Below are 26,610 nucleotides of genomic sequence, written 5' to 3'. Positions count from 1 at the left end.
GTGCTGTAGCTCTTCCCTCGGGGGGCTGCTCAGAACAGAGCCAATTCGCAGTGAGTCCCAAAACAGGGAGCCCAGTGCGGCCAGGCCAGCGCTGGGGTTTACGGCTTTCTGCTAATTTGGGAGAGTCCCTCCAGCCCTTGGGAACCTCAGTCTCTTCTTCTATCCATCCGGGAGGAGCCCAGAGAGTGGAAGGCTTTGAGGCTCCCCCAGGCCTGTCCTGCCTACACATGCTAGAGCCTTCTCCAAGAGGACATGGGGACTCCGGCCATGATGGGGAGGGCGCCGGGCCTACGGGAGAGCCCTGGAAACCCACCGCGGGGTGGGCGTTTCTCCCTGCACCGTGATGGGCAAAATCAGACGCATGACTCTGTTCAGAATTTGAGACCCTCCTTCGTCCGAATCTAGACAGGGGCTGTGGGCTTAGACCCCCATCTGGGGCATCTACTCATCACTGAGACCCCGGGCCTCAGAGGTTTTCTCTTTATGCATACGTGTTAACAGAAATATAACATAACAGTTAGCCTTTAACCATTTAAGAGTGTACAGTCAAGTGACATTAAGTACATTCACAGCGTGGTGCAGCCATCCCCCTTATCACTCGCCAGAGCTGCTTCATCTTCCCAAACAGAAACTCCCCGGCCCCTACAGCCACAAACCCACTCTGTGTCTGTGGATCGGCCTGTCCTGGACGTTTCCCATCCATGGAGTCACACACACCGTGGGTCCTTCTGTGTGCGGCTTCTCTCACTGAGCATCGTGGTCTCAGGGTCCACCAACGTGGTAGCGGGTGTCGGGGCTTCTCTCCTTTCCGTGGCTGCGTGACGCCCTGTGTGTGGAGGGACACATGTGTTTGTGTGTCCATCCGCTGGTGGACACTCGGGTTGCTCCCACACTCTGGCCATTGTGAATCGTGCTGCCGTGGACACTGGTGCACAAGTGTCTCTTTGAGTCCCTGCTTTTGAGTCCTTGAGTGAAGGCCCAGGAGTGGAATTGCGGGGCCACATGGTGACTCTAACTTTCTCAGGAACCAACAGGTTTCTCTTGGAGTGGTTTTCTTTCCTATTTTGTCGATTGCCGCAGGGCTGGGCATCTCTCCATGTAGCCTTTGCTGCATCTGTCTGTCCTCGTGGGTAAATGCTGGACTCAGGACACTGTGCCTGGCCGTTAATATTCCTCAGATGGACGGGCCTTTTTCTGGGAGCACAGAATTCCCGGGTGGAGTTTTGGAATGGACCTCCAGGACTTGTATCGGTCCTGGGCATGTTTGGCCAGTCATCCCTTTTTCAGGTGTACTTATCACATGAAACATCCGAGCCGTGGCCAAGTCCCGTCCCTCAGGCTCTTCTGCCACCTGGCCCTGCGCTCTGCCGGGCAGGCCTTGGCTTATCCCTTTTTCCCAGACGGCCTGGCACCCTGGCCTCTGTCCGGTCCCCAGCCCCCCCCCGGCTGCTATCTGAAATGGATGGACAGCCAGTGCCCCCTGTTCAGCCTTCCGGTGCCCCACTGGGAAGTCTGGCCAGGGTGGGGGTCCTGCACCTGGATGTCAAACTGTGGGTGTCCGGTGCCCACCCGGCACCTGCAGCCCCCGGCCGCCCAGCCACTCAACCCTCCTGGCTGCAGTTCCCACCCCCCACCCCCCCGCCCCTCCAGCTCCTCCGCTTGTCTGTCTTCCCCTCCTGGCTCGGCCCTAGTGCTTTTTGGACGGCAGCCTTGTGCCAGGCACGTTGGGCCTTCTTGGTCCTGGGAAACATTTAGTCAATTTTTGAGCGGCCTCTTGGACTCTTCCAGGTCTCCGGCTTCTTCAAGGAGAGAAGGTCAGGCTGGGCCAGAGAGAGGGACCTGGGCTGGGGGAGCCCAGCAGTGCTGTCTGGGGCTTGGGAGGGCTTCCTGGAGGCGGGGTCCACAGTAGCCGGGGCCAAAGTCTCAGCTTTGCCGGAGGAGGCGAGCGCTGGGCTGGTCTTCAAAGGCGCATGCGCGTGTGGTGGGGCAGGCAGGCTCCGCGGAGGGCCCCGTGCAAAGGTGGAGGTGTGACCGCGTGACCGGCTGCACCTCGCCCCCAGGTTCTACTGGGACTTCACCATGCTGCTCTTCATGGTGGGAAACCTCATCATCATCCCCGTGGGCATCACCTTCTTCAAGGACGAGACCACGGCCCCGTGGATTGTGTTCAACGTGGTCTCGGACACATTCTTCCTCATGGACCTGGTGCTGAACTTCCGCACGGGCATCGTGATCGAGGACAACACGGAGATCATCCTGGACCCCGAGAAGATCAAGAAGAAGTACCTGCGCACGTGGTTCGTGGTAGACTTCGTGTCCTCCATCCCCGTGGACTACATCTTCCTCATCGTTGAGAAGGGCATCGACTCCGAGGTCTACAAGACGGCGCGCGCCCTGCGCATCGTGCGCTTCACCAAGATCCTCAGCCTGCTGCGCCTGCTCCGCCTGTCGCGCCTCATCCGCTACATCCACCAATGGGAGGAGGTGAGCACGGCTGCACGTTGGCGCAGGGGCGGGGTCATGGGCGTGGGCAGGGTCGTGATGAGCGAGGAGGAGTGGTGACGCGGCTGCAGGCGTGGGGTCTGTGGGGTCGTGATGGGCTGGAGCGGGGCTAGGATGTAGGGGCGCGGGGTTGTGATGAGCGAGGGGGTGGTGATGGGTGAGGATGCCGTGATGGGACCCGGCCATTGGCTGCAGGAGGGGGGCAAGGAGGCACCAGGAACAAAAAGGCGGGGCCATGATGGGAGACTCTGGGCGGGGCTACCGGGGTCCAGGGACATGGTCACAGTGAGAGGACAGGTGGGGATACAGGCAAACGAGCGGGGTCATTGGGTGGGGCACTGGGCGGAGTTACAGGGACTGCAGTGAGGGGCCTAGGAACCTTAGGGGTGGAACCTGGGCCTCGGGGCGGGGGCGGGGGCCGGGGGCACGGGGCGCGGTCACAGGAGCTTGTACCCGGTGGAGGGTCGGGGGGTCACAGGGAGCGCAGCATGGACGCTTAACGCATCCGCACCGCTCTCCTTCCTTCTACCCTGTAAGAGGCATACTCCACAGCCCCGGTGGCAACGGGGAAGCTGAGGCTCCGAGAAGCGAAATCACGCCCCTCTCCCCCAAGTTCAGACCCGCCTCTGGACTGTGACCTGATTCCTGAAGCCCGCGGCCACCACGCGGGCTCAGAGTCGCCGCCACTGTCCAGGACAGCAACTAGGCTCCGAGGCGGGGAGTGGGTGGGGACAAGGCTGCGGAAAGAGGCCGTGGTCCTGGGAGAGGGCAGTGGGCAGACGGCCAGGCAGAGAGATTTGGGCGCCCGGGGCGGCAGGCCGAGCAGGGGGCCATGTGCTCTAGTCTAGGGTGCTGCATTACCTTGAAAGGCAACGGGTCTCACAGGAGCGGGGGCCCCACCGGCCGCGTGGGGGGCGTGGTGAGGTGGGGCGGCTCCCAAGGGGAGTGGGCCCTGCGGAGGGCTTCGTCCTCCCACTGCCCGGGTCGCAAGAGGCCGTGGGCGGAGGCCTCTCCCTCGCACACCGTCTGCGGGACTCTCACGGACGCCGCCCCACCCCCCAGATCTTCCACATGACCTATGACCTGGCCAGCGCGGTCATGCGCATCTGCAACCTCATCAGCATGATGCTGCTCCTGTGCCACTGGGACGGCTGCCTGCAGTTCCTAGTGCCGATGCTGCAGGACTTCCCGCGCAACTGCTGGGTCTCCATCAACGGCATGGTGGTGAGCCCCGAGCCCCCCGCCCCACATCCGCTCCCGGAGCGCACGGCGCCTGAAACACTCCTCTGGGGGTGAGCGCCCCTCTGGGCTGCTGTCCGACTTCGAGCCTTGCCTTGCAGACCCCGGGACCATGGAGATCTTTGACCGTTTGAGGGCTATAGGACAGTTTCTGCCCCCCAGGGATCGCATCATCTGCTTACTGTGCTTTGCGATGCATTCCACTTTTTAATTTGCATACATGTATTTAAAAGACAGTTTTATATCATAGCCCTCAAATGGAAAAGTGGTATCATGGGCCGTGAGAGATAAAAATTGGAGACTCACAAGCACCTATTACTTCCTGGCTGAGACGCTGAGTGTTAAAAGCTTTCCTCCTGCACGTGGGGCACAGGGCAGGTGGGCATTGACGGGCGGGAGCAGCGGAGGGAAAACCCGTGGGTGCCCAGCCGGCGCCTGGCACAGCTGCCTGGCTGAGGCAGCTCACTGTCTGGCCGGACACCCAGGCATGTGGTCCTGTTTCCTGAACGGGGCCCGCTGCCCCCTCCCCTAGCGAGGTCAGCTGAGGACTGGGAAGGGCTCCTGGTCCTGCCTGATGCCTCCCCCCTCTCCGCCCCTCTGATCAGATGCCAGTGTCCCCAACTCACTGTCTCCGGGGTCCCCGGAACTTTCCCATTCTCTTGGCCTCACAGACACTCTCATCAGAGGCTGAAAAGTGGTGGGGGCTCCTGAGCCCCCAAGGCTAGACTCTGGCCCCTCCGAGCCTCAGTTTCCCAGGACTGAAGTGGGGAGGCGGCTTCAGACCTGCACCTGCTGCTGAGTGGCTGTGACGTGTGCGCACAGCCATGTCAGCTGCCTGAGTCTCAGTGTCCCTTGGTTACCTCTGGAAGACACGGAGCTCACCACCTGGATGCCTGGGGGAGGACGGGCAGGCGGGGCCCTGGGGGGGTGGTGTGCGTCAAGGGGCTCCCTGGGGGCCACGAGCGCCCACCCACCCGCCCCCCCCACCCGTGGCCTTGCAGAACCACTCGTGGAGTGAGCTCTACTCCTTCGCGCTCTTCAAGGCCATGAGCCACATGCTGTGCATCGGGTACGGGCGGCAGGCACCGGAGAGCATGACGGACATCTGGCTGACGATGCTGAGCATGATCGTGGGCGCCACCTGTTACGCCATGTTCATCGGCCACGCCACTGCCCTCATTCAGTCGCTGGACTCCTCGCGGCGCCAGTACCAGGAGAAGGTGAGAGGGGGCGGCACCCCACATCCCCCCAGCTCTGTGGAGGAAGGAAGTCTGGAGCCTGGAGGGGGACAGGGCAGGAGGGGTTGAGGGAGACACAGGCCAAGGGAGGGGACGGGAGCCAGAGGGGTCCGAACAGGACAGGGCCAGTCCAAGGGGCATCAGGGGGCTCCAGGCGGGGGGGAAGGTCTCTGGGCCGTCTCGGGAGGGGCTGGGGTCCTAGGGTCGCTCAAGGACACGGGGGAAGCCTCTGGGGGAGCAAGGATGTCCTGGCACTTGGCCTTGGTGGGGGAGCCTCCGTGGAGCCAATCCAAGGGCTGTGGGCCGGGAAGGGCCGAGAGAGGGTGGGTGCGACCCCACAGGCCAGCCCTTTCTGGAGGTCAGCCTCAGTCTCCCCTCCCTAAGGCCAAGGGGGGCCTGGTCCCTGGGACATCGCCCCATTGGCCCTGCACTGCTATCCGGTGGCTGGCCTTGGCCAGGCAGCTGCAAGCCCCCAAGCAGTGCCCAGCAGTCGGGTCGGCTGGGTCAGCTGGGCCTGGTGCCAGGCACCCCGGCTGTCCGGAAGCCACCAGCCTCCTACCCAAACATGAACTGGTGCCGCCACCCGCCTGCCGTCACGGGTTCCGCTGAGCTCAGGGCAGCTGTGGCCAGGCGGGGCTGGGCTGATTTCTAGAAGGATCATTGGGGAGGGGAGCCAGGGCCACCAAAGGGTCTGGGACCTCTGGGGCGGGGGCCAGTACAGCCCCCTCTAAGGGCTGGGGGTGGGGTGCTGGTGGCGGGAAAGGGTTGCCAGATGAAATTCAGGACGGGACTTCCCAGTGGTCCAGGGGTTAAGACTCCACACTGCCACTGTAGGGGACACGGGTTCCACCCCTGGTAGGGGAAGTTCTGCATGCCGTGTGGTATGGCCAAAAAAAAGGAAATTCAGGACATAGCAATAACTTTTTTTTTTTAATTCATTCATTCATTTCTGGCTGCGTTGGGTCTTCGCTGCTACGCGTGGGCTTTCTCTAGTTGCGGTGCGTGGGCTTCTCATTGCAGTGGCTTCTCTTGCTGTGCAGCGCGGGCTCAGTAGTTGTGGCGCACGGGCTCTAGAGCACAGGCTCAGTAGTTGTGGCGCACAGGCTTAGCTGCCCCAGGCTTAGCTGCTCCACGGCACGTGGGATCTTCCAGGACCAGGGCTCGAACCCGTGTCCCCTGCACTGGCAGGCGGATTCTTGACCACTGCACCACCAGGGAAGTCCCCTGCCCAGGATATCCTTATCTGGGGCATTTTGGTCGTTTATCTGAAGTTCAGATCGCCCTGGGCATCTCGTATTGTGTCACTGTTAAGTCGAGGCCCACTCGGGGCGGGGGCTCGGGAGCGGCGGCCGCTGACCCGGGCCCCCCCCTGCCCTGTTACAGTACAAGCAGGTGGAGCAGTACATGTCCTTCCACAAGCTGCCTGCTGACTTCCGCCAGAAGATCCACGACTACTACGAGCACCGCTACCAGGGCAAGATGTTCGACGAGGACAGCATCCTGGGCGAGCTCAATGGGCCCCTGCGGGAGGTGAGGTGGGGGTCCGCGTGCGGAGGAGGGTCCTGGGGGAGCCCCACGGGCCCCTGCAGGAGGTGAGGGGCGGGGTGCTCACTCCAGAGGCTCCAGGGAGGGTCCTTCCTGCCCCTCCCAGCTCCTGTTGTGGCCCATGGTTCTCGGTGTCCTTGGCTTGTGGACACGTCACCCTGGCCTCTTCCTTCACCTTCACGTGGCCTGTTCCTGTGTCTCTGTGTCCCCTCCTCTGTAAGGACACCAGCCACTGGGTTCAGCACGACCTCATCTTAACCAATCACACCTGCAAAGACCCTGTTTCCACATCTGGCCCCGTTCACACGTACCAGGGCTCAGGACTTCAGCGTATGACGGTGGTGGGCGGACAGTTCAACCCGTGACCCTCAGCAAGCAGTTACTGGGCGCCAGCCGTGTGCCCTGCCCTGTTTCCAGGGAGGTGGTGCCAGAGGGGAAGCTCTGGGAGGGACGGAGTGGGGAGGGGCTTGGGGCGACTCACAGAGGCAAGTGTGAGCCTGCGTGGCCCTGAGGAGGGACAGGAACGGGCGCTAGGGTTTCTCCCGAGGGTGGAGGTGCCTCCCAGCAGGCAAGCACTGTGGCTACCTGCAATGAAAATATTCGCTGGGTAATTATTTTCATTCATTCACTCATTTACAGACAAACACGTCACAGACCACAAAATGCATGAAATGCCGTGTCGAGTGTATTCAGAGTGGTGCCACCACTGCCGCCTAATCCCGCGGCCTGGCCTCCCCGGCTGCTCAGGACACCCGGCCCTCACTCCCCATTCCCCTCCCGCCAGCCCCTGGCGACCTGTGTTTGATCATTACTTAGGTGTTTACATAAAAGTCAAATTTACAAAACCAGATATATTCAGAAAATGCCCGTCTTCTGTCCCGTCCCTCTGCCCCGTTTCCTCCTGCTCTCTCCGTCCATTTTCTGCCTTTTTAACGAAACAAAGGCGGGCAGGCCTCCGGGGTGTCCGTGCCTGGCGCTCCCTCTCTGGGTCCTGTTATGCTTTGTGGGAGGAGCTCGCGGCACAGGGCAGAGGCGAGGGTGGGGTCGGGGCCCTGCCGGTCTGTCCAGATTCCCCTCCGAGGGCGCCACGAGGGAGACGGTCCCAAAACGCCCAGGTGAGAGGTGCACCCCTCAGGTGCGATTCTCTTATTTTCCTGCCATCAGGGGCTTATTTGCATTTCTTTCTGTAAACTGTTTATAACTTTTGCTTGTTTTCCTACAGAACTTTTGGTCTTTTTGTTGTTTTTATTATTTTTTGAAAATTGGGAGCGATTTATTTATTTATTTATTCATTTATTTATTTATGGCTGCGTTGGGTCTTCGATGCTGCATGCGGACTTTCTCTAGTTGCGGCGAGCGGGGGCTACTCTTCGTTGCGGTGCGCGGGCTTCTCCTTGCAGTGGCTTCTCTTGTTGCAGAGCATGGGCTCTAGGCACGCGGGCTTCAGTAGTTGTGGCTCTCGGGTTTAGCTGCTCCGTGGCCTGTGGGATCTTGCCGGACCAGGGCTCGAACCCGTGTCCCCTGCATTGGCAGGCGGATTCTTAACGACTGCACCACCAGGGAGGTCCCTGGCCATTTTATCTTTAAAACTTGCTTACTGTGGTTTTATTCCCCCACGTGTGGAATTTTTATGCCCTGTACGTCAGGTGCTGCATGTATGCTTGCTGTACACAGTAAGTGTTCAATGTGTGCTTGTGTAACTGAGCGAGTGTTACAGTGTTCAGTGTTTGCCTTCTGTACGCAGCAGGCGCTCAACACCTGACTGCTGTACACAGTAGGTCAATATCTACTCTCTGCAGACATCAGGCACACAATACATGCTCGCTGTATACAGCAGGTGCCCAATACCTGCTTGCTGTACACACCCAGGCTTTAGAGGAATTTGCCCACGTTTTCTTCTAATGCTTGTAGGGTTTCATTATTGGCATGTAGACCCCCTATGCCTTTGGAATTTATCGTGGAATCTGGCGTGAGGAAGGGATCCAGTCTTATCTGCTGTGTGGGGCTGAACCATCTGGCTCTGCCCCGAGACTTGGTGGGGGAGGGGCACCTTAGGCTGAAGTTCCCTCCTGCTTGGGTCTATTTCTGGACTTTTCATCTGTCCCATCGGCCTGTCTGCTCTGTGTGCGCCAAACCCACTCTGCATCGCAGAGGTTTGCGATGTGCTTCGGTGTCTTAGAGGGTGAGTTCCCCCTCCCTGCTTGCCTTTGTCACGGGCTTCCTGCTACTTCTGCTCATTTGTTCTAAATGCACTTGACTAGCCCCGGTTATCGAGAAGCGAGCTGGGCGGCGTTTCCACAGGGCTCTGTGTCCTGTATCCCTGCCCGGGGAGAACGGGTGTCTTCCGTCTCGAAGATGGTGAGCAGCGCTCTCTAAGGACACCATGTGTTCAAGGCTCTTCTGTGCCTCTGGGAGGGTTTTCAACGTTTCCTCATATAGATTTGGCCATGTCTTGGTAAACTCGTGCCATGGCATCTCATTTAGCTCTTTATGTGGGTGGAAATGGGGTCTTCTCATCCATTACGTCTTCTTCGAAGTGCCTTTCGTTTGCCTGTACAAAAGCTGTGGATTTTTTTTTTAATTAATTATTTTTGGCTGTGTTGGGTCTTTGTTGCTGCATGCGGACTTTCTCCAGTTGAGGCAAGCGGGGTCTACTCTGTGCAGCGCGCAGGCTTCTCATTGCAGTGGCTTCTCTTGTTGCGGAGCATGGGCTCTAGGGCGCGCAGGCTTCAGTAGTTGTGGCATGCGGGCTCAGTAGTTGTGGCTCGCGGGCTCTAGCGCACAGGCTCAGTAGTTGTGGCGCACGGGCTTAGCTGCTCCGCGGCATGTGGGATCCTCCCGGACCGGGGCACGAACCCGTGTCCCCTGCATTAGCAAGCGGACTCTTAACCACTGCGCCATCAGGGAAGCCCGATTTTCTTTGTAAGGTAAGCAAAGTGCCCCGTCATTAGGGCACACCCGATGGATGCTCCGTCAGGTGAAATCCCCCCATGACCCCCACCCAGATCAAACACGGAGCATTTCCATCCCGCAGAGGCTTCTTTGCCAAGGATAACCGTCATCCTGACTTCTACCCCCGTGGATTCGTTTTAAGGCTCTTGGTTTTCATGTTGGTTTTTTTAACCACTTGCTATTTTGACAAATTTCCCTTGTTACAGTTTTCCATCAACTCTTCCGGGTTTTTCAGGCAATCCCATTAATACAGATGGTAAAGAGAGAGTTTTACTTTTTCCTTTCCAATTCTTACGTCTCTGAATGCTCTTCGTGTCTAACTGCATCGGCCAGTATTGCCAACACAGAGTTCAACAGTAGAGGATCTTGGGAATCTTTTTTTGATCCTGTCTTTGGTGGCAAAACCTCCAGTGTTTGCCTATTAAGATGCTGGCTTTCAGGCTAACGTGTTAAATCCCTTTCACAAACCGAAGGTCTGAGAGGTGCAACAGTCCCAAAGGTAGGGTGCGATGGAGGATCGGGTGTGCGCCCTGCCGTCACTCCCGCCTCCCACCCCTACAGGAGATCGTCAACTTCAACTGCCGGAAGCTGGTGGCCTCGATGCCACTGTTTGCCAACGCCGACCCCAACTTCGTCACGGCCATGCTGACCAAGCTCAAGTTCGAGGTCTTCCAGCCGGGTGACTACATCATCCGTGAGGGCACCGTTGGCAAGAAGATGTACTTCATCCAGCATGGGGTGGTCAGTGTGCTCACCAAGGGCAACAAGGAGATGAAGCTGTCCGACGGCTCCTACTTCGGGGGTGAGTGTCTGTGGGCAGGGGTGCTGGCGGCGGACGGAGGTCAGGGTGGGGAACCCGAGCAGCAGGAAGGCCCTGGGGCGGTGGGGGGCGGGGCTGGACTGCTCTGCTGGCTGGGAGGGCCCCGGGGACAGCTGGCTTGGGCCGCTGGGTGTGGCCCAGCAGTGAGGACGCTGCCCGGCTGCACGCAGAGATCTGCCTGCTGACGCGGGGCCGGCGCACGGCGAGCGTGCGGGCTGACACCTACTGCCGCCTCTACTCGCTGAGCGTGGACAACTTCAACGAGGTGCTGGAGGAGTACCCCATGATGCGGCGGGCCTTCGAGACGGTCGCCATCGACCGCCTGGACCGCATCGGTGAGTGGGCCCAGCGGTCAGCCTCAGTGGCTGTCGGGCGGCCGCCTGAGGAGTGGGGTGGCATGGCCCAGCTGACCCTCAGGGCCCCTTCTGACCCCCGGACCAGATTCCTTGACCCACTTTCTCCCTTGGCCAGACACGGCCCCGGTTTCCCAAGGATGGGGAAATGGGTGTTTCTGCTCCCTAGGCAAATGTTTGAGCACCTACTGTGTGCCGGGAGGTGTAGATGTGGCCCATGAGGCTGACGGGGTGGCTACCCTCAGGCTTGTCACAGAGGAGGGGATGTCCTTGTGACTCCAAGTGGAGACCCAGATGGGCAGGCGTTGCCGGTAGAAAGACAGAGGCATGTTCTGGGAGTGGAGACAGCATGTGCCAAGGCCCTGAGGTGGGAAAGAGGCCTGGAGTCCAGGGACTCAGGGAAGCTGGGAGGGAGGCGGGCACCAGGCACATGAGGCCACAGGGCTGTAGAGGAAGGCGCTTGGGCTGTAGGTCAGAAGCATTGGGGAGCCATGGATGATCCCAGGCAGGGGAGGACCTGATCAGATGTGCACTTTATGAGGGTGGGCATATGGAGGAATCTGGTGGCCTGGCCTGTGTGTGGGGGGGGTGGCTTTGGGTAAAGGGAGAGGTGGCCGGGCAGGGGGAACCTTAGAAATGGCTAAGGACTTGCTGAAGACTAGAGCAGGATTCAGAGAGGTAGAGGCCCTTGGTGCTATGTGTGGGAATAAAGACAGCGAATGGCTGGAGAAGCAAAATGGGGTGCGGTAGGGAAGAGTTGTTACGACTTCCCAGTACGCAGAAAGCACTCAACGTGTTTATGTTATAAGAGGCGCTTAAATTTCTGCTCTGTACAGTATTTGCTCGATGTGTTTGCTATATACAGTAAGCACTCAACCCATGCTTGCTACGTACACGGCAGGCATTCAGCATGCCGGCCGTGTACAGGCAGGAGCCTGCGTGGGCTGCTGTGCACCGTAAGTGTCTGATACCTGCGTGGTGTACACAGCAGGTGCACGATACATGCTTGCTGTATACAGGAAGTGCTCCCTGCATGCCAGCAGGATTCGGGTGTCTCATACTTGCTTTGTGTGTGAAGCAGGTGCTTGACGTGTTTGTTTGCTACACGCAAAGGTGCTTGATTCATGCTTGCTGTATACGGTAGGTGTACTAGTTCAGCTTCCTATACACAGCAGACACTTGGCATGTTTGCTGTGTGCAGGAGGGGCTCCATTCGTGCTGGCTGTACAGGGCAGGCACTCAGATGCAGGCCTACTGCACGCAGAAGGCGCTCCACACCTGTGTGCAGCGCACGGCAGCAGGCAACTCTGACGCGCCCCCCTCCCCTAAACCAGGCAAGAAGAACTCGATCCTGCTGCACAAGGTGCAGCACGACCTCAACTCGGGCGTGTTCAACAACCAGGAGAACGCCATCATCCAGGAGATCGTCAAGTACGACCGCGAGATGGTGCAGCAGGCCGAGCTGGGCCAGCGCGTCGGCCTCTTCCCGCCGCCGCCGCCGCCGCCGCCGCCGCCGCCGCAGGGCGCCTCGGCCATTGCCACGCTGCAGCAGGCCGTGGCCATGAGCTTCTGCCCGCAGGTGGCGCACCCGCTCGTCGGGCCCCTGGCGCTCGGTTCGCCGCGCCTCGTGCACCGCTTGCCCCCCGGGCCCGCGCCCACGGCCGCCTCGCCCGGGCCCGGGCCTGCTGCCAGCCCCCCGGGCGCGCCCTCCAGCCCCCGGGCACCGCGGACCTCGCCCTATGGCGGCGTGCCTGGCTCACCTGCTGCGCCCTGCGCCGGGCCCGCGCTGCCCGCGCGCCGCCTGAGCCGCGCCTCGCGCCCGCTGTCCGCCTCGCAGCCCTCGCTGCCCCACGGCGCACCCGGCCCTGGCCCCGGCCCCGGAGCCTCGGTGCGCCCGGCCAGCAGCTCCACGCCGCGCCTGGGGCCTGCGCCCGCCGCCCGGGCCGCAGGGCCCAGCCCGGACCGCAGGGACTCGGCCTCGCCCTCACCCTCACCTGGCGCCACCGGCGGACCCGACCCGCTGGACTCCGCGCGCTCACGTCTCTCGTCCAACTTGTGACCCTTGCGCGCCGCCCTGTGGCCCAGCCAGGCCGGGGCGGGGCTGTCACTCAGACCAAAGCCATGCCATTGCGCAGCCCGGGCCGCCCGCCCCAGAAGCCATAGAGGAGACGTAGGTAGTCGTAGTCGGACGGGCGACCCGGGCCGGCGGGACACCCCCGCCAAGCCACCCATCGCCCTGAGCCCACCCACATTGCCCCTGCCCCCGGCGGCCCCGCGCACGCGCGGGCGAGGGGGCTCCCTTCACCTCGGTGCCTCAGTTCCCCCAACTGTGAAGCGGGGACAGGCCGGCCGGGGCCAAGGGGAAGAGGGCCGTGGAGCCCCGCCCGCGCCCGCCCTCGCCCTCCAATGAGGATCTGTTTTTAAGTGCAATACTTGGCCCGCCGGCTTCCCGCTGCCCCCATCGCGCTCACGCAATAACCAGCCTGGTCCCTGTCCACGTGCGTCCGCGGTGACCGCCCCGGAGTGGGCACATACCACTCCCTCCAGCACCCCAGCGTAGGGGCGAGGCTGGGGGGGGTCCCTGCCGTCATGGTGAATGTACTGACGAGCCGAGGCAGCAGCGCCCACTGCGCCCCCCACGCCCCACTAAGCCCCACGCCCCCATTCCGCGCAATAAACGACAGCATTGGCGCCCAGCCTGCCGCGTATGATCGCTCTGCCTGGACCCAGCGCGCAGCCCGCCCCTCCCCGAGGCAAGCAGCCCCCACGTGGTGACAGACCTTTATTCACACTAAGGTACAGGGAGGCAGCACGGGGCCGTCAGCTGAAGAAGTACGTGGAGTGCTTCACCTGCTCCAGGTTGAATGTCCCTGCGGAGCAGAGCAGAAGGCTGGGGGCGGGCCCTGGGGAAGGCCCCGCCCCAGCCCGGTGAGGGGCCGTCCAGCCCTGGGCCTCACCTGTCTTGGGCACAGACAGCAGCGTGTCCATCAGCCTGGAGACCCAGATGCTCTTGGAGGTCCTGAGGGCAAAGGCCGGGTGGGGGTAAGGCTGGGGCGGCCTGGGGAGGGAGCGGCCTCTGCGGTGCTGGGCTGGGGGGGCCTCACCTGGGGTCGGAGCAGAACCGCTCAATCAGGAACCTGGACAGGTTGTGGAGAATGGGCTGGCTGTGCAGACGGACGAACTGCTCGCGACAGACCTGCGATGGGGGGGGGGGAGGTGGGGGGGCGTCAGCAGCCAGGAGCCAGGCCCAAGGGGCAGGGGGACCGGGCTTCCCAGGTCAGGAGGGGATGAGGTCGGGGGCGCGAGAGCCGGGGGTGTCCGCCCTAGTGGGGGTGGGCCTGCACCTGGTTCATGACCGCAACGTCAGCGGCGTGGGTCCAGAAGCAGTCGTGCACCGAGACGAAGGTCAGGCCCTTCCTGCGGCAGCAGTGAGGGGCCCCCGTGGAGAGGCCACGCCTTGAGGTCCCCTCCCTCACAATCCACACCCCACCGCCGCCCAGCACTGGCCCAGGTCTCACCTCAAGCCCCTCCCCACCGCTCAGCCGGGGGGCCCACTGTCCAGTGACGCCCACTCTCGTCTCGCCCCTCACCCCCGCACACTCCAGCAGCTGTCTGTGCGCCACACGTGCCCCTCAGCAGGCAAGTGACAGGTTCTCCTCTTAGGAAGAAGCCTCTTTGCCACCCTACCCCCAGCTGCCACCCAACTGATTCTCAGCTTCCCGTAGGGGATGGCTGAGGCTGGGCCCCCTTCCACCACAGGGCTCCATCCCAGGGGTCCCCGAGCCACCCCAGGGGGGCACAGGAAGAACACAGAACTCCCACAGCAGTCTGGCTCAGTGCGGCCACACACACCCCCCCCCCCAACAGGAGCAGCCGTTTCTAACAGAACCGTGAGAAACTAGACACCCTCTGCCTGCCCCGGCAGGTGCACACACGTCAAGAGCAGGCCACACAGCAGGCTGGGCCCGCGGACCCTCCGACGGCCAGCTGCACACTTGGAGTCCCTCCCCTGCCCAGTCAGCCACATCCCAACCCCTCCCTGCCTCGAGGCCTGTCGCCTCTGGGGCACCAGGTCCCCCAGACCCCCACAGCTTCGGTCCTCGCCTGACCCCATCCCCAGCGGGCGGCACCCACCGCGGCGTCCCCAGCCCTGGTGCACCTGTAGCAGTGCAGGGCCGTGAGCATCATGTGCGAGGAGTCCAGCGAGTGGATGAAGTTGGGCGGGAAGCCGTTCTTCTGCTTCAGCGTGTTGGGCTTCCTGGGGGCGGGGTGCAAGGCGGGGGACTCTGGAGCCTCAGCCCGGCCCGGCCCAACCCCAGTGGCCTCCTGGCCCCGCCCCCCACCCTGTGCACTCACTGGCTGGTGTCCACGCTGCTGCTGAAGGTGAGGCTCTGGAGCCCGCCTTTGATCTGCAGGGTAGGGGCGGTAGGGGCAGGGGCGTTGAGTCCTGCCTGGCGCGGCAGCGGCAGCGGCGGGGGGCGGGGGGGCGGGGGGGCTGCACATACCATGACCTTGGAGTCACGGTGGTAGGGCTGGATGATGGGGATGCCCAGGGGCGTGACCCACTCCACGGCCGAGCCCGTGTGGGAGATGAGCCGGGCGCTCTCGGTCAGCCAGCGCTGCAGGGACGGACACCGGGCTCAGGGGGGCCGGGTCTGGGGAGCCACGGCCGACGGGGGGCAAGGGGAGGATGAGGCCTCACCTGGATGGACCGGGTGCCCGAGAACATCTCCTGCAGGCTGTTGAACACCTGGCGCACGAGGTAGTGAGAAGCCTCCCACACGAAGTCCTGGGGAGAGGGTGAGGGGAGGGCGTGGGCGGGGCCCAGGTTCCCTCTACAACGCCTGATGGCCCTGGGCCAGTGACCTCGCGCACTCTTGAGGGGGTGGGCTCGCTCCCATGGGCCCCGCTGGAGGACCCCACGGTGGGCAGAGACAAGACCCTGTGTCAGGACCGCCTGCTGCCCAGCGGCCACCTGCTACAGGACAGTGGCCGGCAGGATCTGGAGTCTCGGCCCCGCGCACCTGGGGGAAGTCGTGGATCTCCCGGAGGCGCTTCTCGATCTGCAGGCGGCCCCCGTAGCGGGTGACCCCGTACACTACAGTCATCACCGTCTGCTTGACCACCTTGCGGCTGATGAAACCCTCCAGCACCTGGGCCACCTGCACACCCTGTTCGGCGTCCTGCCTGCGGAACACCTCCACCTGTTGGAGCAGGGGTCAGTGGGCGGGGCATCAGTGGGCAGGGCCCTGCCCACCCAGAAGCCTCCCACCCCGAGGCTCCTTCTCTTCCCGTGGACCTCACCACTGCCCCCTCTGACACGTCCCCCAGGAACCCTGCCTGACTGCCGGGTCACCTGACAGTTGGCGGCCGTGGCAGGGGGGTCCACAGCACCCAGATGTTCGACAGACAGACCCGGGTGGGGCTGGGGGGATAAGAGCAAGCGGGGGCGGGGTGGGTGCGCACCTGTGCCGCCACCTCACTGTACACGTCCTGCGGCAGGTCCGAGGGCAACAGGTTGACGGAGGCGGCCCCCGCGCTGTCCCGGCCCAGGGCGGCGTAGTGCTGCAGGCCGTTACAGGAGCCGTCCTGGGCGAGGGGTGGAAGAGCGAGGCGCAGGGAGCGAGGGGCCGTGGAGGGGTGGAAGAGCAAGGCGCAGGGAGCGAGGGGCGGGGCACGGCGAGCTCCAGGCTTCCCCAGCTCCGCTCACAGCGAGCTCCCTGGGCCTCCCACAAAGCGGAACCGAGGCACGGAAGGGGGCGGCATGCCTGCGCATGCTGCTCGCCTGGGAACCAGCCTGTGCAGAGCGGGAAGGCCAGGTGCCGGACGCCGGGCCACCCCTCGGCGCCCCAGCCCGAGCGAGACACCTCTGGCCGGGGCCCGCAAGGGCAGGGCATGCTCCCCACCAGAGTCCCCTGGCTCACCTGGTGAACTGGGAAGTGGGAGACGTAGGCGGCGGGGTCGGGGGCGCGCACCGCCCGGGCGACCTCCATGCAGCAGGCCAGGGCTTGCCAGGGCTCATCCGCCTCCATCCACCACTTGCGGCCCTGCAGGAAGCAGCGGGCTGGGTGAGGCCAGCCCCGGCGGGGTCAGAGCCAGCCTGGGGGCACCTCCCGGGCGGGTCCAGGTGTCGTGGGGACAGGTGTGGACAGAGAACAGGAGTGACAGACCAGGGAGGGGCCAGCCTGGAGGGAGGCCTATTGCGGCATGGGAGGCTGCTGATGGCCCAGGACAGAGGGAAAGACAAGCAGAAGGGTGCCTGGGAAGAAGTAGGGGGCGGGGGGTGCCTGCATGGGTCTGGGGTGGGTGCCGCGGCGGCCAGGAGAGCCAGACGGTCAGGGGTCAGGGGTCAGGGCCCAGCTGCTGTCCTCCCCACGCCACCCACCGTCATGGGCCGGTCCGCCGAGTCCAGGATGTCCTCCATCAGCTCGTCCGCATAGTCCCGGCGTGCCTGCAGCGACTCGCGCTTCTTGAGCCCCGTGAGGTTGACCAGATGGATCTTGAGCCAGTTGAGGCCGTGCGGGCCGAGCGGGCGGCCCTGGGCGAACTCCAGCAGTGCGCGGGCCAGGTCGCTGCCCAGGTGGTTGAAATGCGGTGAGCAGGGATAGGTCCGGCCGCGGAAGTCCATGTTGTGCGGCAGCCAGAAGACACGGTGCCGCAGGTGCCGGGCCAGCGACAGGCGGTACAGCGCATCGGCGCGCAGGCTCTGCATCTCCCGTGCCACCTTGAGGCGCCGGGCCAGCTCCCGCCGCATCTCAGCCTTTTCAGCAGGCGAGACCTCGGGCAGCAAGCAGCGGTTGGGAGCCCGACGGCCCTCGGGTGGCCGGGGGGCCTCGGAGGGCGGGGCGGGCACACCCAGGCGAGGGCAGCCCTTGTCAGCGAAGAGCTGCAGCACCAGGTCCAGCACGCGCCCGTTGACCCGCCAGGCACAGTTGCCCAGCTGGGTGAGGGCATCCAGGGCACCATGCAGCTCGGCAGGCGGGCAGCGCTCCAGCAGGAGCTGGTGCTGCTGGCTGCCCTCCACTGAGCGCATCATCTTGGTGGGGCTCAGCAGAAAGGCGCCCGAGTGGGGCGACGTCCAGGGCAGCGGTGGGCACAGCATGGGCACGTCCGTCGACTCAAAGGTCAGTGTGCGCTCTGCCGCCGTCTCCAGCAGCTGCGTGAAGGCGGGGTGAGGCTTCAGGATGCCGATCTGGGGGCGGGGCAGGCAGAGAAGGTCAGGGGGCTGCCCCAAAGGCCGTGGAGGAGGGCCCCGGGGTCCCCTCAGACGCCCTGACCCTGAGACCAGGTCTGGGGCCACAGCACAATTCTGGCAGGATCCCACCGTGGCCCAGGGGCCCTGCACCACCCAGAGCCCACGGCCTCCTCGCACGCCCGGCCCCACAGTGGCCCACCTGGCGGAAGCTGCGGAAGGAGTACACATGGTAGAGCACAGGGATGAGCGTGCCGGGGCTCCGGGGCGCTGCCAGGCTGCTGGGCATCTGCGCGGCCCGCACCAGCACCTCCGCCAGCTGCTTGCCCAGCTGCACCACCACTGACATGGGCCAGGGCTGCTCGTGGGGGGCCTCAGGCACCCCCAGTGCCTCCCAATGCTGCCGTGGCAGGCACGGTTCCGCCACCTGCGAGCGGGAGGGTGGCTCAGGGGGAGGAGAGTCTGGGTGCAGAGCTGGAGACCCCCACCCACCCCCAGGGAGGGGTGAGCTGACTGCTATCCCAGGGTTAGGTGAGGAAAATGAGGTGGAGTCTGGGGGCAAATCCAGCCGCCTCAGGAAAGGGGAGAGGAGAGAGGGGAGGGGACCTCCGCTCAACGCCTGGGTTTCCCCACCCGGGCTCCCTGGGCCTCACCTGGGTGTCGGAGGCCAGCAGGTGCAGGTACTTGGAGTAGCGCTGCTCCAGTTCCTGCACCTCGTTTCTGAGCTGCTTCCTCTTGAAGACACGCAGACCCAGCTCGTGTGCCAAGAAGAGAAGTGACTCTCCCTGCGCGGGCAGCGCCTGGAGGGTCTGGAGGGCAGCGAGCGCCATGAGCCCCGCGCTCCGTGTGGAACCCGCAGGCACGCCCGCAGCCGCCCCTCCCCCCGGCCCCGCGCGCACCTGCAGCAGCATCCTCACAACCTCCTTCTCACTGAGCAGGCACAGGTACGGGAAGAGCGAGAGGCGGCCTTCTCGAGCAGCGTGGGCCTCGCTCTCCTTGGTCTCTTGCAGCTCCCGGTACAGCGCCGTCCTCCATCGGGTGCGCAGGCCTGCCAGGGTCTTCCGCTGGGGGGAGGGGGTACACAAGGAGTCATCACCGTGCCCACCCAACCCTGCAGCCCGCGAGGCCCCAGCCCTATGCCTGGCAGTGCCTGGCTCAGTGGGGGGGCGGGGGGGTGGTTGCCGTGCAGCCGGCCTCCCCCACGCGACCCTGCCCAGGCAGGGGACGCCCAGCTCAGCCGGAGCGGACCACCCCCCAGCCCCTTACCGCATGCAGGACCTCCTTGGTCAGCAGTGGAACCTTCTCCACGGACTCCACGGTGATGGTGGTGGCCATCTCTACGCGAAGCTGCTGTTGGAAGAGGCCCTGCAGCTCCTTCAGGGACAAGTGCAGCCTCGGGTAGGACACAGCGGGATCCTGCTGGTGGCAACAGGCTGGTGGTGAGGTGCCGGTGCCTGACCTCTCGACCTGAGTCCCCCAGGGTTCCATCCACACCCGAGGTCAAGAAGAGCAGCTGTCCACCGTACACATGCCAGGACCCCGCCCGCCCCCCCGGCAGAATCACAGTCATTTTCCCAAGTCTCCTGAAAACCATCTATCCTTAACGCTGCGGGGGGAGCAGGACCCAGGACAGTAAGACAACGATGCGGGTGTAACAGCATCTGCTGGCCTTGCCAGGCGGGCAGGATGCCCAGGAAGCCAGTGCGAGTCCCCGGGTGCTGCCGTTTTCTCTGTAAACTCGCCACTGTGTGAGCGTGTGACCCTTCCCAAAATAGACAAATTAAAAATAGCGAAACCCAACACACACACTGAGAATCCAAAACATACATCTGCACAAAGACCTGTCCACAGCCACAGCAATGCGGTTCACGATGCTTAAAAGCTAGAAACGACCAAAGTGTCCGTCAACAGATGATAGATAAACACAATGTGGTCCCTCCACACACGGGAACATCACTCAACCCTGAGAAGGGGTGAAAGCCCTGACACTCGCTACAGCGTGGACGGACCCTGAGAACACGATGCTCAGTGAGAGAAGCCAGACACAGAAGGACATACAGTGTGTGATTCCACTGATGGGAAACGTCCAGAACAGGCCGATCCACAGAGAGTTAGTGGTTAGTGGTTGTCAGGGGTTGGCGGGGGGAATGGGCACTGACTGCTGATGGGGACGGGCTTCCTTTTGGGATAATGGAATGTTCTGGAATTACATAGAGATCAATATAGTAAAAAAAAAAAAAAAATACTGAATTACACTTTAAAAGGTGAACCGTAGAATAGGAGAACTATGTCCCAGTAAAAATAAAAAAGCCAGTGCCTCAAGATGTCATGCTCTACTCCACCCTGGGAGGTAGGTGTGGCCTTGCCCGCTGCCTGCCGCCTGCGGAGGTAGCTGTCCAGTCTTAGAGAGGGCACACAGGCCCTGCGACACCCCGACACTCGGCCCACAGCTGCATCGCCACGTGGAAACCGAGGACGGTGCGGCATGGGCCCCCCACAGCAGCCTCCCTCCCGCCAGCATGGGGGTGGGTGGGGCCGACCCCGCCAGGAGAGACGGGAAGGGGCCAAGGCACCCGGAGACGACAACCCCCCCCCCGCCCCCCGCCCCCGGCAGGTGCCAGGCCACAGGCCCCAGCTCACCTTGGCGTATATCTCCCGGAGCAGCGGCGAGGTGTTGACCTGGGGCGGGGGCACGGGCGGCCGCGGGGGGGTGAAGGCGGGCTTGGCCTTGCGCACGGCCCGCAGGAGCTCAGCCCGCTCCTCGGCGCTCAGTGGCACAGCCGTGAAGAGCCCCTGCAGCTGTAGCCCGTCCTGCGCCATCTGCTTCAGGCACCTGCAGGGCACACACACCCGGCTCACAGCGCCAGTGCCCGGGGAGCCCCAGGGATCCCAGCCCCCAGCTCAGCCAGGCCACCCTACACCGATCCACCCACCTTCGGATGGTACCAGCATCCTGGTCCAGGCGCCCCATGCACTGCAGGGCAGCCGCGTAGGACTGCAGGTCCGGGTCGAGGCCGGCGTCTTTCAGCATGAAGAACACGTACGTCAGCTCTTTGAAGGAGCCCTGGGGGAACCAAGCGGGGTGAGGGCCTGCGGGGGGGCCGGGTGTGGACAGAAGGGAGGCCCCAGCTCAGCCCACAGTGCTCCCTGCTGCCCGCCCACTCCTCTACCCAGTTTCCCGGCGACCGGGCCTCCCTCCACACAGGCCTCCCCGCTAACTTTCCCTGTGGTTTCTCCTCCAGCCCACTGGTGGCTCAGGAGAGATGCCACAGACCCTTCCAGAGAGAGGCATTCCCAGCACCCCGCCATGTGTCCTGCACCCTGTCTGACAGGTGCTGCCACCCCAGACCACATGCCAGCAACTGGGTCCTAGGTGCCTGCCTGCACGGCCCGGGGTGGGGGGCAGGAAGGGGGGGCTGCTCAGTCCGGTAGTCACCAACCACAGCGGCCACTTAGCTTAGTTTAAATTAAACACTCGCTTCAGCAGCGACAGGACGCTGGAGCAGGTGAGGAACACTGGCAAAGTCACAGAAAGGCCTACCGTACGCTGCTGGTCCAGATTCAGCCCATCTATCCTACCTCTAAACGCTCACAGTAGGAGGACTTCCCTGGTGGCGCAGTGGTTAAGGATCCTCCTGCCAACGCAGGGGACATGGGTTCGAGCCCTGGTCCGGGAGGATCCCACGTGCCGCGGAGCAACTAAGCCTGTGCGCCACAACTACTGAGCCTGCGCTCTAGATCCCGCGAGCCACAACTAAGACCTGATGCAGCCAAATAAATAAATAAAAAGTGGAAACAACTTTTATTAAAAAAAAGAAAAAAAAACTCACAGTAACATCACCACCACCATGAAAACATGCATTCGAACCTTCACAGTGTTAAGCACACACATACATGAGGTTGGAGCCCTGGATTACAGCCCTCACTCCTCCCAAGATGGGAAACCCAAGGCTCAGAGGGAAGGGGGGTGTGTGGCCACAGGGAGCACGTGGCAGAACGGGACTAAACTCAGGTCTGGGTGGTAGCCAGGCCTGCCTGACATAGGCTGGCTGCCTAGGGCCCCCAAAACTCACATCCGCCTGGAACCTCAGAAAAGGGCCTTATTTGGAAACCGGGTCCCTGCAGGCGCAGGGTGCAGTTAGGATGAGGTCAGTTACATGAGGTCAGGTGCAGTTAGGACGAGGTCACACTGGAGGAGGCCGTGTGAGCACTGAGGCAGAGATCAGAGGGACGCGGTCACAGCCCAAGGGACATCGCAGACCCAGGAGCTGGCAGAGGCACGAAGCGCCCTCCCCTGGAGCCTCCAGAGGGAGTGGGGCCCTGCCACGCCCTGACCTCGGACATCTGGCCGCTGGGACTAAAAGAAAACAAACTTCTGCTACTTTAAGCCTCCCAGTTTGTTCATTTGTTCGGCAGCCCCAGGAAGCTCATCTAATCAGAAATATGCTGCTGTAACAGGACGCTTTGTGGGGGGGACGGCAGAGGCCAGAGACCTGGGAAGGCAGACTAACTCCTGGAACTGAGTGCCCTCCTGCAAAGACAATGCAGGCAAGAAGCCCCCCGTGACTGTTGCTGTGGAGGCCTTGGGAGCCTCCCAGCGCTATCAGGCAGCTCTGGGCCGCGTTCTGTGCGTGAGTCAGCACAGCGAAGTCCCTGCCGCCAACCTGCCTTAGTGAGCTGCACCTGTGTCTCCACACAACTGTTTCCCTTGATTGCCCGGCACTAACGCTTTCCCTGCTGCTCCTCAAATGAGGTCGCAGACCCACAGGAGGGAGGGCGTTGGGGAAGTTTTCACAGCAAGGGCGCTTTAAGCAACACTCCTAAGCAGCCACAGGTCAGAGGAGAAGTCGCAGGTGAAAACAGAAGACGTGGGAGAGGGAAGCAGCTAAAGTTGTTCCCAGAGGGAAATTCACAGCTGTGAATGTCTGCATTAAAAAGAAGGAGCCCACCTAGGAAACTCGAGACAAGAACAAGCCAGATGGAAAGCACTGAGGTCGCAGCCCCAGGGAGGGTCTGCAGCGCCCCTTGCACTAGAGCCGCGGTCAAGTAACCAGAAGGAAATGCTCTGAACCAGAGCACAGCTTCTTCCTGCCCTTTTGGTCATTTTCACACTTTGCTTTGAAGGCCACGTGTGACTCATAATCGACAAGCCTAAAGAATTATTAAAACTATAAAAGACAAAGGCCTGAGCCCTGGAGCTAAAAGACAAGGGTTCGAATCTAAGTGCCCTCAAGTTGGCCTCTGCCTCCGACCCTGGGGCGCTCGCTCCCTGGGCCCAGTCACTCACCTGGCGAGCCCAGCCGAGCATGACCATGTTGTACATGGAGAGCGTGAGCAGCCGCTGCTGCTGGGACTTGCTGTGGTGGGTGACCAGCACGTGGTGGGCCAGGGGCAGGTGGCCCGTGAGCAGGCAGCACTCAAAGAAGGACAGGAGCCTCTGCTGCTGGCCCTCCAGCCGCGACTCGGGGCCTCTGTCCGCCGGAGCCGCCGCCGCCTCGCTGCTCAGCCTGTGTGGGGCCTCCTGCAGCAGCTGTGCCGGCTGCTCCTCCCACGGGCTCCGGGGCGCCCCCTGCCCCCAGCGCTGCAGCTGGCTCGCCAGCTTCCTGCTCAGCAGCCGGGGCTCCAGGCGCAGCTGCTTTTGCCAGGCCCCCTTCTCCACACGCTTCTGCAGCTTCCCCTCCAGCCGCTGCTTGCGCTTCTGCATCAGCTGCTGATCGCTGTCCAGTTTCTGCGCCCAGCGGCTGCTGAGTGTGGCGGCGGCGCCCTTGGCCCCGGCCGGGGCCTGCCTGGGTGGCTGGGCGCCGCCAGCCTCCGGGGCTCGAGCCACGGCCACCCTCTTGGCCACCCTCTTCACCGTCACCTCTGCCATGCCCTCGGCCTGCAGCTGCCGCACCCGCGCCTTGAGCACTGTGGGGCAGAGGGCGAGACGTCAGGGGACCCCGCTGCCCAGGAGGCGACAGACCTCAGCCCCGTGTGTCTGCTGGCCACCGACAACGTCCCTAGACTTACCTCGTTGGCCACGCACGCCCCGCCCACCCAACCAGCACCCATCCACCCGAGCCACTCAAACCCAACGTCCCGAACAGGCTCCCGGTGTTGCCCACAACCTGCCTCTCTGCGTCTTCCCCCACCCCCGCCAAGCTCTGTCCTTCCCAGCCTGAACAAAAGTCACAGGTCGTCTGCGACTCTCCCCCTCTACATGCAGCCCGTGAGCGCCTCCTCAGGGCTCTGCCTTCAAAATCCACCCGGGTGCCGGCGCCTCCCTGCCCCTCCCACCCCCACTCCATCCGTAATGGCCTCAGGCCTTTGCACGTGCCATTACCCCCACACCCCACCACCCACACACAGACAATTCACAGCCCGCCGCCGCCCTGCGCCACTTCAAGGACAGTCAGCTCTCAGGACCTGGGGCAGTTCTGTTCTACAGAGTTTCAGGCCACTGAGCTGGTGAACAGGGAACCACCACTCCCAGGCAAACACGGGGCTCCTGAGAGCCCGTGGTCATATTTCCACCAACAGGTCCGCACATAACACTGTTTTGTGAGTTCTCATCTGAGATATCTTATTTCCTATGTATTGCTAATTCACTAACATTGAACTCACAGCCAACACTCCTACATCTCACCCCTCAACAAAGCTTGTCGAACATGCAGATTTTCTACAAAAGGCACGTCACAGCCCCGTTGAGCTGAGGAAACTAGACAGCACCCCAGCACCAGGTCTGGGGCCATTTTAAACTGCAGAAACACCAACGAACAGCACAAAATGCAAAAACGTGGCACCAGATACACCCTGAAAAGGATGCCTGTTGACAGGGCTTCGCCCAGCTCCACCTCAGCTGGGAAGGTGTGCATCGGCTTTGGGGTTACAAGTTCAGCTGGTAGGAGACTTTGCAAACACAGAATCCGCGAACGTGAGGACCAAGGGTATCCATCTCCTGCCTGCACCTGTCTCACTACAACATCGGCCCCAGAGAGAGCTGGCCCAGAGCAGAAACACAGGCGCAGCCCTAGCCTCCGTGTCCGGAGACTCAGCAGACCCTTTCTGCACGTGTGGGACAGTGGCCGGCGGCAAAGCGTCGGGCAGGACACGAGGCAGAAGCAGGATGTGGGCACAGGTTTCCCTTGGAGGCGGCCGCACCCAAGCCACCTGGGGGCTGACCCAGGACAGGCAGGTGCAAAGCTCCTGATGCCAGAAGCCGAGGAGGTAGGCAAAGGCCTGGAGGTCTACGGCCCTCAGTGGGGGTCTGGAGATTATTCTGTGAGAGAGGAAACAGTTGGATGGTTCAAGGCTGGGGAGTGAGGTGAAGTGATTCAGATTTCCAGACCCTGGGCTTAGCTTTAAAATAATGAGATGGGTGAGAAACGAAAGAAGGTTGCTCTTGAAGCCCATGGGACCTGTGGCTTCAGATCTGCGTGTTTGGGGTTTTCTGAAATTAGGTGTTGTTTTTCAAAGCCTCCCCCACCCCACTCCTGGCTGCTGGACACACACTGGACAAGGGACAGGAGGGGAAGCAGGAGGCACTGGACGTCTGGGAGGGAGAGGACAGTGAGGCGGCGAGAAGGACAGATGCCCCCCCACTTGCTACAGAGGCCGCCAGGACCTGGCTGTCCATCCCAGGTGACAAGGACCACGAGTAGACCCCATCGTGCGCCCAAGCCCAGGAAGCTGAGCCAGGACCACTGAGCTTGGTCATGTCACAGCTCAAAGCCCAGCTCTGCACGTGCAGTGGTGGGTGGCCTTGAGCCAGTCTCTCCAGCCACAGATCTGGGCCTCGACTGTCTCATCTGGAAAGGGGGAGCCCCTGCTGGGACGAGGGAACTACAAGAGCTCGCTGTGTACAGCACTCGCTTCACCGTGGGAGCCCTCGGACCACCAGAGAGCGGGACCCCATGAGTCACCCCACCTTACAGACTGACATCCCTTCTCACCGGGGTCCCTGTGGGGAACCAGGGAGGCGGCTCCCAGCAGCGCTGCCGACGGGGGGACAGCGAGGAAGGGGCTTCAGGCCCCAAACCTCGGGGGTCAGGCTCACCCTCCAGCAGCTCGGCATGGCCCCAGTCCTTCCGGCGGTCCTGCTCACAAGGGCTGGCAGTCGAGCTCCTCTTACGGCCCCAGACGCCACCAAGAGCCCCTGCAGGAGAGACCAGGGAGGCTGAAGGAGGCGGGCATCAGGGGTGGGGGAGGGAGGGCCCTGACAGGGGCAAAGGAACCCTAAAGGCAGTGGGAACTGTCAGTGGTCACCGGTCTCACACTGGAAAGAAACTAACAGGACAAAAGTGAAGGGGACACCACGGGCAAAGGAAAAAAGAAAAGTAGGGCGTGGGGTAGAGGATAAAAGGTTCGTCGAACTAAGGCACAGACAATTCAAAGGTTAAAAACCCTAAACCGTAAATAGTGGGTCATGGGGCTCCAAAAGAAATCAAGGGTCGAAGATCAAAGTGCCCCGCCGACCCCTGTCCGGAGAGTGGGCCAAGGGCGAGTGAAAGCGGGGTCGAGTCACTGGGTTCCCCAGAACTCCCAAGATCAAAGGGCAAGTGTCGGAGGAAGCTGGATCCCGAGGGTCGAGAAGCCAGAGATCACGGCCGCGGGTGGGGGGGGGCAGGGCAGCGGTTCCGGGACTCCCCTTCATTACCTTCCTCGGCCAGGAGGCCGGGGGTTCCCGCCGGCCACAGGGCCCTCCCGAACCCCGCCGCGCCGCGGCCCCAGCGTACAGCTGACATGCCGCCAGCACGCGGAACCACCGCGCCGCCGCAACGCACATGCGCC

The 26,610-nt window shown here is 62.6% G+C and overlaps 2 protein-coding genes across 9 annotated transcripts in view; one reads left to right on the top strand and one right to left on the bottom strand.

Moving 5' to 3' along the window:
* The window catches only part of HCN2 (hyperpolarization activated cyclic nucleotide gated potassium and sodium channel 2), a 21,068-nt gene extending 7,723 nt beyond the window's left edge, over positions 1-13,345 (top strand). Inside the window, exons 2-8 of the mRNA XM_060145903.1 lie at positions 2,061-2,484; positions 3,565-3,726; positions 4,743-4,961; positions 6,363-6,509; positions 10,038-10,278; positions 10,467-10,631; positions 11,984-13,345. Coding sequence (XP_060001886.1) covers positions 2,061-2,484; positions 3,565-3,726; positions 4,743-4,961; positions 6,363-6,509; positions 10,038-10,278; positions 10,467-10,631; positions 11,984-12,708 — 2,083 coding nt within the window. The 3' untranslated portion in view covers positions 12,709-13,345. The remainder of the gene's footprint in view (positions 1-2,060; positions 2,485-3,564; positions 3,727-4,742; positions 4,962-6,362; positions 6,510-10,037; positions 10,279-10,466; positions 10,632-11,983) is intronic.
* POLRMT (RNA polymerase mitochondrial) lies at positions 5,891-26,610 on the bottom strand. Of its 8 annotated transcripts, XR_009539838.1 has the most exons (23): positions 26,477-26,610; positions 25,877-25,975; positions 23,129-23,748; positions 20,775-20,905; positions 20,482-20,674; positions 19,108-19,260; positions 18,741-18,905; positions 18,495-18,650; positions 18,044-18,268; positions 17,035-17,841; positions 16,574-16,696; positions 16,116-16,238; positions 15,674-15,853; positions 15,352-15,438; positions 15,155-15,268; positions 15,006-15,058; positions 14,809-14,907; positions 13,994-14,066; positions 13,754-13,845; positions 13,607-13,668; positions 13,430-13,519; positions 6,836-7,109; positions 5,891-6,738 (listed from the first exon to the last, which is right to left on the bottom strand). XR_009539838.1 is itself a non-coding variant. In XM_060145897.1 (22 exons), exons 1-21 carry the CDS (start codon positions 26,562-26,564, stop codon positions 13,470-13,472), a joined length of 3,693 nt encoding a protein of 1,230 aa, XP_060001880.1. In that variant the 5' UTR covers positions 26,565-26,610; the 3' UTR covers positions 5,891-7,109; positions 13,430-13,469. The 8 variants fall into 8 exon arrangements, 5 of the variants coding, with proteins under 5 accessions (XP_060001880.1, XP_060001881.1, XP_060001882.1 ...); XM_060145897.1 differs by having other exon boundaries at positions 5,891-7,109; XM_060145898.1 differs by having other exon boundaries at positions 5,891-7,109; positions 19,108-19,257.

This window comes from Lagenorhynchus albirostris, chromosome 3, assembly GCF_949774975.1.
Source record: "Lagenorhynchus albirostris chromosome 3, mLagAlb1.1, whole genome shotgun sequence".
NCBI lineage: Eukaryota > Metazoa > Chordata > Mammalia > Artiodactyla > Delphinidae > Lagenorhynchus > Lagenorhynchus albirostris.
Note: the sequence above shows the minus strand (reverse complement) of the source record. Positions and strands in the feature narration are given on the sequence as shown.

Bases quoted from the DNA above. Each gene is read 5' to 3' on its own strand.
- POLRMT (XM_060145897.1), bottom strand. From the start codon at position 26,564: ATGTCAGCTGTACGCTGGGGCCGCGGCGCGGCGGGGTTCGGGAGGGCC. The intron at 20,675-20,774 runs GTGGGTGGATCG...TGTGCCCTGCAG, and splicing joins GATGCTGGTACCATCCGAAG to GTGCCTGAAGCAGATGGCGC. The intron at 16,239-16,573 runs GTGAGCCAGGGG...CCCCTCGCCCAG, and splicing joins CCCACTTCCCAGTTCACCAG to GACGGCTCCTGTAACGGCCT.